General features: G+C 38.9%; 1 protein-coding gene across 1 annotated transcript; it reads right to left on the reverse strand.

Moving 5' to 3' along the window:
* Positions 1-68: 68 nt before the first annotated feature.
* LOC147466711 (uncharacterized) lies at positions 69-2,417 on the reverse strand. Its single transcript, XM_086534740.1, has 2 exons — positions 1,239-2,417; positions 69-473 (listed from the first exon to the last, which is right to left on the reverse strand). Exons 1-2 carry the CDS (start codon positions 1,625-1,627, stop codon positions 395-397), a joined length of 468 nt encoding a protein of 155 aa, XP_086390866.1. The 5' UTR covers positions 1,628-2,417; the 3' UTR covers positions 69-394.
* Positions 2,418-10,568: the final 8,151 nt, after the last annotated feature.

Raw genomic sequence — 10,568 nt, forward strand, 5'->3', positions numbered from 1 at the left:
TCACAACCATAAATACTTTTGCATACTAAACCTTATGTTTTTTTTTTTTTTTTTTTATACAAAGCGTGTTTTAGACAAGACTCTGACATGTTATCTTGGCTCTGGTCCAACCTGAACCTGACGACATTTCAAACCTGCTAAATGATCCTAATTCCTTGTGCATTAGCCGTTGGGCTTTGTGCATGAATGAGATCACGTGATATCTTCTTCCAGGCTAACTGGAATATGAAAAAAAGGAAAAGAATATGAAGGGATATGAAAAACCTGAAAAGGTCCAAACAAGAGGCGGGCCATGGTCCATGTCCAAAACCCTGTTGCATGGTATGTTGCATGGCCGGGCACGTTTGGCCCTGTCAGGTTCTTTGCGGTTGATGGTCATCCTGCACAGCGCCCGTCAGCAGAACCGAGCGCCATTTTCATCATCTACACACCTCGGGAAAGGGTCCTTCAGTCCTTCATCAGTTGGCGAGTCCCTGAGGATAATTCGGGATCAATTAGGACTCACGGGGATTCGCGCCATGCAGTGTCGTCATTATCATTATCAATTGCATGAAGCAGTGATAGCGGTCTGTCACACACGCTTGTTATGTCTTGGTGCATTGTGTTGATTGTGTGTGTTGCTAGTGCACTGTTTCAGATTTCAGGTGTTTTGTGAGAAAATAATTTTGCTGTGATTTAAGATCGGAGGCTCACATATTTTTTCGTATGTTTAATGTTCAATTATTATTATTTTTTATTTTTTGGACATCGCTGTTTATTTATTTATTATTCATTTTTTTACTGTATATTGTGAATTTCTTTATACATGATTCTATTCTTTAGATAGATATCTGTTTTTCTTTATATTCATAAAAAGAATTAGTATTACTAGCCATTGCTAATTCTCATATCCTAACCGTTATGCTCAGATTTATTTGTGTTATCATTACTGTTATTACTGTTATTAATATCATTATTACGTCTCGTGTTATCAGCGATACAATTTTTAGTTTCATTATTAGGAGTATCCATTGTTGTTGCTATAATTATCATCTTAATGCTATTATTATCTTCGATGTTACATTCATCTTTACCAGTATTCGTAATTCTCATCACAAAAGTGCAAGATGTAATTTCCTTTCAAATTTTCCTTTCGTTCAACCCTGAAGAGCTGGACTGTTCGATCCGGCCAGTCTCAGATGCGCAGAGGATGAAGGAACAAATGAAAGTCGACCAACCCGAGTGCCAGCTTGATCTACCTGGCATGTTCAGCTGAACACATGCCTCTCCGAGCCGCCGCCGCCGCCGCCAGCGCCCCTGGGAGACACCTGGGAGCTCTCCTCTGGGGCTGCCTCCTGAAGGACTCCGCCGTCGTCTGCAGATCGCCCGGACCGCTGGGTTCCGCTGGCTGTGTCCGCCATTGCAGGCGCCTCTGCCTTGAAGACGGCTCATCGTCTCGTCGTTGCCGCACTTTCTCGGCTTTCCTCCTGCGGCCTCCTGCGGCCTCCTGCGGCCTCCCGACGGAGCGGCCTTCTTCCCGGTGTCTCGGCGAGGGACGTGGCGGTCCTCTCGTCGTGGAAGAATTCCTTCCCCATTTTCCTTCGCTGATGTTTGGCCTTCGGGTAAGATTGGCAAGCTCTCGGCTCATCTTTCGGCTTTCATGCCCTATCTTCACCCTCCGTCGGCTTCCTTCTACTTCATCATTCGTTAGACTAATACAATGCGGCCATTCTTTTCCGGAGTCCTCATTTCAACCGAGACGGACTAAGCTCATCATACGTCTACGCGCAAGGGCGCCCGACTTCCTTCACGCCCGACCAGGTGGTATCGGAGTCGGTCTCACGTCCTGCAGGAACATCTGGGGAGAGGAGACGGAATGTTATTGCAAAGTTTTTGGCAAGAACTTGTCTAATTTCTTATATTCTGCAATCTTCGGCCTGTACAATACAGAAATTAATCAGTCAATACACGCACACATACATATATATACACATAAAAAAGAGAAACATACAAACACGCTCACATATATACACACACATGCGCACACCAACACACACACACACACACACGGACATATGCACCCACAAACACATATAAACACACACAAACACACACACGGTGTCTTGAGGGAATTCACGGTCACGCGAGGCGGCCGGTTGCGTCATGTCCTGAATGGCCTCCCAAGAAAGGGGTCGCTGGTAGTGACGCCCTCACTTGGGGGCGCGGCGGCGGCGCAAGGGTCTTGCTTACTGTTTCCTCAGTTGCAGTTGCTGTCGCGAATACCAGGGAACACACTGCACATCCAGTCACACTCACAACAATGACGCAAATCTTATTGAAGATGCTAGTCCAGTGCAGTTTGCGTTTCTCGTTCTTAGCTTCCATCTTTCAGTGCAACAGACGATAGGTCTGTGGCACTGACGGGTTGTGGAAGCTCGCCGGTATTTATACTGCCCGGGAACGGATTGGGCTAACCCTCTTCCTATTTCTCCTCCTCTTCCTAGATTTCTCTACTTCCCCCTTTTTTCTTCTCCTTCTCCTCCTTAAACAGCCCATGCGGTTTATCCAAGTCGTCGAGTTATCATCGGGAAGAGCAGAGGCTCCTAAATACTCACCCCCCTCCCTTCCTCCTCTCACTCCAACCGCCGCCCCCCCCCCTCCTTCCCTCTTCTCACCCCAACCGCCCCCCCTCCCTCCCTCCTCTCACCCCAACCGCCGCCCCCCTCCCTCCCTCCTCTCACCCCGACGCCCCCCCCCCTCCCTCCTCTATTTTCGTAGAAGTTAAGATACAAGCAAACAAGGTATTAGTTGGATGCATATACCGACCACCACCATGACTGCACCATGACATATCCTACAAGAGTAACCACAAACACAGCCACGCTTTTAGACCAAATATGGACAAATGATATCAGGCACAATGTGACGAATGGCATTGTTTATTCTTCAGTATCTGATCACTTCCCAGTCTTTTCTTGTTTTCAATCTAGAGATTCTCCCAAAACACCTAAGACTACAGTCATAAAATTCAGAGATTTCAGTGCTGCAAATTTAGATAACTTTTTGTCAGATGTTGAAAACGTCGATTGGCTTAACTACCTTACCTCAACTGAAGTTGACGAAGGCCTTCTTTCTCTCCCAGTTCCCATAATAGATTTTACAACCATTTTTTTAGCCAATATTTTCCATAAAACATAAAAAGATTAAGACACAGCACTTAAATAAACCATAATATTACCCCACGAAATAAAGCAGCTAATCAAGGAGAAGAATAAGTTGCAGAGAAAATTTCAAAAGAAACCAATAACGTATGGGGAGGCATACCGATCAATAAGGAATCAGGTTAGAAATATGATAGGTAATGCGAAAGCCACATTTAAAAAAATAAATAAAAACCCTTTTTACAAAAATAAATTAACAGATTCCATAGGAAATCAAATATAATAATAAGAAAACATGGTACATCATAAACACAGTACTTAATAGAAAATCGCAGACTCTTTATAGGCATTAAAAATAAGAAGTCCTGATATAATTTTTTTTTTTAAATTCTTATTTTGCCAACAGTGGAGAAGCTCTAGCGAGCAAACTAGCAACGTCGGTAGCCAGTCATGTACAGTATCTAGACAACCCCCTACAAATGTATTTTTCCCCTAGACTCATACCATATTACAGAATCTGAAATGTGTAACATTGTAAGAGTCTCGAGACAGCTCTGCTGGAAATGATGACATTCCAATGTCTATTATAAAAAAATCTCTGCCTCATATAATTCAGGCACTTACATATCTTTGTAATCGCTCTCTGCAGACAGGTATGTTTCCATCATGTTTAAAAATAGCAAGAGTTATTCCCATACATAAAGGTGGACCACTTGATGAACCAAAATGTTATCGTCCTGTATCCGTTCTCTCAGCATTTGGCAAAATTTTCGAAACCATGATGTATAATAGAATGATTGAATTCTGTAACTACCACAATATATTATCAAATTTCCAGTTTGGTTTTAGAGCTCAACGATCATCAGAATCAGCATTGCAGTGCTTTACAAATGATGTTCTTAGAGCCTTTGATGACAATGAATTCATGATTAGTGTATTTCTAGATTTATCTAAAGCCTTCGATACTGTAAATCACCAAATTCTCATAGACAAACTACACTATTATGGTTTTCGTGGTCCTTCCCTCCGATGGTTCCAGAGTTATCTTTCAAACAGAATGCAATATGTATCAATAAATGGACAATCTTCAATAATGCTGCCAGTAAACTATGGAGTCCCTCAAGGGTCAGTCCTTGGGCCACTGCTCTTGAGTATATATATAAATGACATGCCAAAATCATCTTCCGCCTTAAACTATGTCTTATTTGCGGATGATTGTACCATATATATCAGTGACAGGAACATTGACATTCTGATGGATAAAATGAACAAAGAACTTGTGAACATTAATACTTGGCTAACCGCAAACAAACTTACCATTAACCCTAGTAAAACTCATTATATAATATTTAACAGACACAAATTATATACGTATCCAGATCACTATTAATAACAGTAACATAGAGGAGGTAGACCAAACAAAATTTCTAGGTGTTATTGTAAATAAACACTTATACTGGCACAGTCATATCCAATATGTACGTAGCAAAATAGCCAAAATATGCGGCATACTATATTTAACACGTAGCCACTTAAACAGAGAGGCTATGCTAACTTTATACTATTCCTTAGTTTATTCAAATCTAACTTACTGCTTGACAGTATGGGGCGGAGCTAGCAGTACATCATTAAATCCTCTAGTAATCTTACAGAAGAAAGTTATAAGAAATATCATGGGACTGAAGACTACAGATCATACCAACGAATCGTTTGTCAATTTAAAATTATTAAAATTCAATGACATTTACACTTTAGTATGCTCCGTATATACTTATAAATGTTTGCACAACTTAATTTCATCTCCAAACTATTTTTGTAATAGCACAAACAATGTTTACTCCAGAAGAGACAACTTCAGACTCTGCCCTCCTCTAGTCTCATCTTCTCAATCACAGAGCCATATTAGATATCGCGGTGCTGTTATTTTCAATGGAATTCCCCCTGAAATAAAATCAAAACCTACTCTTGGCAATTTTAAAAGCAGTCTAAAATCCTATCTAATTAACAGCTACACTACATAAAGAAAATAAAATGAACTGATTAATAATGAGTATTCTACTTTGTTTTGTGCTAGTTAGTCACAGTTCTTTATTCTATTATGAATGTCTAACTGTATATCTATTAATGCATTAAGATTTATTTTTTTCTTATATTGTGCCTAGAATATTTTATTGTTCTATTCAATTGCACTTATATTGTATACTATATGTATGTATGTATGTATGCGTGTGTGTGTGTATTGGTATATGTGTATAAGTATGTATGTGTGTATGTATATATATGTGTATGTATATGTATGTATGTATGTGTATGTATATATGTATATATATATATATATACATATATAATATATATATATATATATATATATATATATATATATATATATATATATATATATATGTGTATGTGTGTGTGTGTGTGTGTGTGTGTGTATGTATGTATATATGTATGTATATGTGTATAGTGTTGTGTGTATGTATATGTATGTATATGTGTATATATGTGTATGTATATATGTATATATATATATGTGTGTATGTGTATATATATGTATATATGTGTATGTATATGTATGTATGTGTGTATGTATGTGTATACATATGTGCATATATGTATGTATATGTGTATATGTATATATATATATATATATATATATATATATATATATATATATATATATATATATATATATATATATGTATATGTATGAGTGTGTGTGTGTGTATGTGTGTATGTATATATTTATGTGTATATATATATTTTTTCCCAATGCTTATTTACTATTTACTGTTGATTTCATATGTATTTTTATTTTTAGAATCCTATGTTTTAATGTCATAGATAGTGTATAATTTGTAAGCTTTTTAAGGTGCAACACGTCACCAAAAAAGCTAGGTCAGAACTAAACAATGTATATGACTGTATCCGAATACTTTTTGACCAAATAAACTATTTCAATTTCAATTTCAATTTCCTCTCACCCCAACCGCACCCCCTCCCTCCCTCCTCTCACCCCACCCGCCCCCCCTCCCTCCCTCCTCTCACCCCAACCGCCTCCCCCCTCCCTCCCTCCTCTCACCCCACCCGCCCCCCTCCCTCCCTCCTCTCACCCCAACCGCCTCCCCCCTCCCTCCCTCCTCTCACCCCAACCGCCTCCCCCCTCCCTCCCCCTCCCCCCCCCCTTCCCCCCCCCCTCCCCTCCCCCCCTCCCTCCCCCCCCCCCCCCCCTCCCTCCCCCCCCCCCCCCCCCTCCCTCCCTCCCCCCCCCACCGCCCCCCCCCCTCCCTCCCTCCTCTCACCCCAACCGCCCCCCTCCCTCCCTCCCTCCTCTCACCCTACACGCTCCCCCTCCATCCCCTTCTCTCACCCCGACGCCCCCGCCCCCCTCCCTCCCTCCCTCCTCTCACCCCGCCCGCCCCCCTCCCTCCCTCCCTCCTCTCCCCCCACCCCCCCCTCCCTCCCCTCTCCCCCGCCCCCCTCCCTCCCTCCTCTCCCCCCAGCCGCCACCCGCCTCCCTCCTCTCACCCCGACCGCCCCCCTCCCTCCCTCCCTCCTCTCCCCCCACCCGCCCCCCTCCCTCCCTCCCTCCTCTCACCCCAACCGCCTCCCTCCCTCCCTCCTCTCACCCCACCCGCCCCCCTCCCTCCCTCCTCTCACCCCACCCGCCCCCCCTCCTCCCTCCTCTCACCCCTCCGCCCCCTCCTCCCCTCTCACCCCCACCGCCCCCCCTCCCTCCCTCCTCTCACCCCACCCGCCCCCCCCCTCGATCCCTCCTCTCCCCCCGATACCGCCCCCCCTCCCTCCTCTCACCCCGACGCCCCCCCCCTCCCTCCTCAGACTCAACCTCCTCTTCCCTCTGCATCTTGACTTGTTTCCTTCGCGTCCGCATCCTATGGCTTTGTCTGTCCTTCGACTAAATTTATCTCATGGTTGAGATCTCGAAGCTCCTGCGATATGTTTATTCGTCTGTCTTTCTGCCTGTCCTATAATCTAGCTGTGTCTTCCTCTTTGCGTTTGCCTTTCCCTTTGCGTACCTGTTTGTCTGTCCTTTCCATCTGTCTTCCTGCCGGCCTGTCTGTCTAGCTTTCCTCTTTTTGTCTGTTTCTATGGCTGTCCGCCTGTCCATTTATCTGCCTGTCTACCTGTCTCCCTCTCTTTTTCCTCAACTACCTCCTTCTTGTCCATCTGTCACTCTATTAGATATCGGTGAAATGTCTTCCTGTCTGTCTGTCTATCATATGTCTTCCTTATCTGGCTGTTTGTTAAATGATTTCCCTGCTGCAGATCTGTTTAGCTGTCAAATGGCCTGGTGTTTGCTGAATCATTTCTTGTATTCATTTCTGTCTGTCTGATTGTCAACTGCTTGATTGTTTGTATCTTGCCTTCTCTCTTTCTCTCTCTCTTCCTCCTCCTCCTCCCTATTCAAATCATACACATACGCACACACGCACGCAAGCACGCACGCAAGCACGCACAGACACACACATACACACAAACACACACACACACACGCACGCACGCACACACACACATGTTTATCGCGTGTGCCGCGATTTCTTCTGCTAGCATCTAGCTCTTTGCTTGATTCCTTCCTATTGAACTCATTATTTTCTCTTCAGCGACTCTGTCTGTGTGTCTGTCTGTTTGACTGCCTGGCTACACATGTGTCTATCTGTCTGCTGGGTTTTCTGGCTGCATGTCTGCCTCTATAACCATACAAGACCAGGAAAACAAGGGCACAACTGCCACGTCTGTTTGTTCCAAGGTGGCGGCGTCAATGCAGGCTCAACCCACGTGACCGCTGCTGACGTAGGCACGCCTCCTCCGCGACTTAGTAACTACTTTGCTGACGGAGATCAAGACGAGCTGACCTCACGCCAATCGGTCTACGAAGAGAACAGTTCCACCGTGACAGCCAGTTGGTTGTCACAGCCTCCTGTCTGGTGACCTCAGGAGGACTCTACCAAGACTTGAGTTCGACCTCGACCGCGGCTCAAGTCACTCCCTCTCCCTCAAGTCTGTCCTTCGCGGGCCAGGCCCTCGCGCGTCGCACTGTCTTCCACCAACACATCCGACTGAATCCTTACTCCGGCCGCGCTGTATTTGTGAGTTGCTCTGAAGAGACCATCTGCCTACCTGCCTGCCTGTCCGTGCAATTCTCGCTCTGCATTCAGCGTGCAACCACGAAGAGCAACATGCAGTCGGGATTCCTGGTCCATCGCTCGCCCGAACCGCTTTCCGCACAGAAGGGAGGAAGGCACAGGAGGCGCACATGAGGGCAACGTCGAGTCCAGGGCGATGAGGGGAGGGATGGGGGGGTAGCGGGGGAGGAGAGAGGGGGAGGGGGGAGGGGGAAGGCTCCGAGTAATTCCTGAGACTCCCGAGCTCTCAGCAAGGAGTGCCCAGTCTCCGGTGGCACGACACCATTCCGGGCATCACCCCGAGGTGCCTTCCCCTCCCCCTCCCCCTCCGGCACCACGGCGCGCCCGCCAGCTGACCGACACCCGCCGCCCACCGCGTGGACTGCGAATTCTTCTGCCAATCAATAAACGCTAAAACTCATGGCCAGTGACACTCACCATGATTTACTAACAAAACAATACAACCCCGCTACAAATCACAAGCAAAAAACCCTCCAAAAAAAAAACCCTGCGGCATCGCCTTGCTCCTCTCCTCCTCCTCCTTTTCCTTTCTCTTCTCTTTCTCCGTCTCCTCCTTCTCCTCTCTTCTTTCTTGTTCTTCATTTCCCTTCTCTTCTTCTTCTCCACATCCTTTTCCTCTTTCTCTTTCTTTTCCCCCCCCCCCCCCCCCCCCCCCCCCCCCCCCCCCCCCCCCCCCCCCCCCCCCCCCCCCCCACACAAAAAAAAAAAAAAAAACAAAAAAAAAAAAAAAAAAAAAAAAAAAAAAAAAAAAAAAAAAAAAAAAAAAAAAAAAAAAAAAAAAAAAAAAAAAAAAAAAAAAAAAAAAAAAAAAAAAAAAAAAAAAAAAAAAAAAAAAATAAAAAAAAACAAAAAAAAAAAAAAAATAAAAAGAAAAAAAAAAAAAAAAAAAAAAAAAAAAAAAAAAAAGAAGAAAAACAAGAAAAAAAAAAACAAAAAAAAGAAAAAAGAAAAAAAATAAAAATAAAAAAAAAAAAAAAAAAAAAAAAAAAAAAAAAAAAAAAAAAAAAAAAAAAAAAAAAAAAAAAAAAAAAAAAAAAAAAAAAAAAAAAAAAAAAAAAAAAAAAAAAAAAAAAAAAAAAAAAAAAAAAAAAAAAAAAAAAAAAAAAAAAAAAAAAAAAAAAAAAAAAAAAAAAAAAAAAAAAAAAAAAAAAAAAAAAAAAAAAAAAAAAAAAAAAAAAAAAAAAAAAAAAAAAAAAAAAAAAAAAAAAAAAAAAAAAAAAAAAAAAAAAAAAAAAAAAAAAAAAAAAAAAAAAAAAAAAAAAAAAAAAAAAAAAAAAAAAAAAAAAAAAAAAAAAAAAAAAAAAAAAAAAAAAAAAAAAAAAAAAAAAAAAAAAAAAAAAAAAAAAAAAAAAAAAAAAAAAAAAAAAAAAAAAAAAAAAAAAAAAAAAAAAAAAAAAAAAAAAAAAAAAAAAAAAAAAAAAAAAAAAAAAAAAAAAAAAAAAAAAAAAAAAAAAAAAAAAAAAAAAAAAAAAAAAAAAAAAAAAAAAAAAAAAAAAAAAAAAAAAAAAAAAAAAAAAAAAAAAAAAAAAAAAAAAAAAAAAAAAAAAAAAAAAAAAAAAAAAAAAAAAAAAAAAAAAAAAAAAAAAAAAAAAAAAAAAAAAAAAAAAAAAAAAAAAAAAAAAAAAAAAAAAAAAAAAAAAAAAAAAAAAAAAAAAAAAAAAAAAAAAAAAAAAAAAAAAAAAAAAAAAAAAAAAAAAAAAAAAAAAAAAAAAAAAAAAAAAAAAAAAAAAAAAAAAAAAAAAAAAAAAAAAAAAAAAAAAAAAAAAAAAAAAAAAAAAAAAAAAAAAAAAAAAAAAAAAAAAAAAAAAAAAAAAAAAAAAAAAAAAAAAAAAAAAAAAAAAAAAAAAAAAAAAAAAAAAAAAAAAAAAAAAAAAAAAAAAAAAAAAAAAAAAAAAAAAAAAAAAAAAAAAAAAAAAAAAAAAAAAAAAAAAAAAAAAAAAAAAAAAAAAAAAAAAAAAAAAAAAAAAAAAAAAAAAAAAAAAAAAAAAAAAAAAAAAAAAAAAAAAAAAAAAAAAAAAAAAAAAAAAAAAAAAAAAAAAAAAAAAAAAAAAAAAAAAAAAAAAAAAAAAAAAAAAAAAAAAAAAAAAAAAAAAAAAAAAAAAAAAAAAAAAAAAAAAAAAAAAAAAAAAAAAAAAAAAAAAAAAAAAAAAAAAAAAAAAAAAAAAAAAAAAAAAAAAAAAAAAAAAAAAAAAAAAAAAAAAAAAAAAAAAAAAAAAAAAAAAAAAAAAAAAAAAAAAAAAAAAAAAAAAAAAAAAAAAAAAAC

Source organism: Penaeus japonicus, unplaced genomic scaffold (genome assembly GCF_977035675.1).
Source record: "Penaeus japonicus unplaced genomic scaffold, GWHDUDI00000001_assembly GWHDUDI00000042, whole genome shotgun sequence".
Taxonomy (NCBI): Eukaryota; Metazoa; Arthropoda; class Malacostraca; order Decapoda; family Penaeidae; genus Penaeus; species Penaeus japonicus.

Excerpts from the sequence above, each read along its gene's own strand:
- LOC147466711 (XM_086534740.1), bottom strand. The coding sequence starts at position 1,627 with ATGAGCCGAGAGCTTGCCAATCTTACCCGAAGGCCAAACATCAGCGAA. Across the intron at positions 474-1,238 it reads TGTTCAGCTGAACATGCCAG|GGACTCGCCAACTGATGAAG; the intron begins GTAGATCAAGCT and ends AATTATCCTCAG.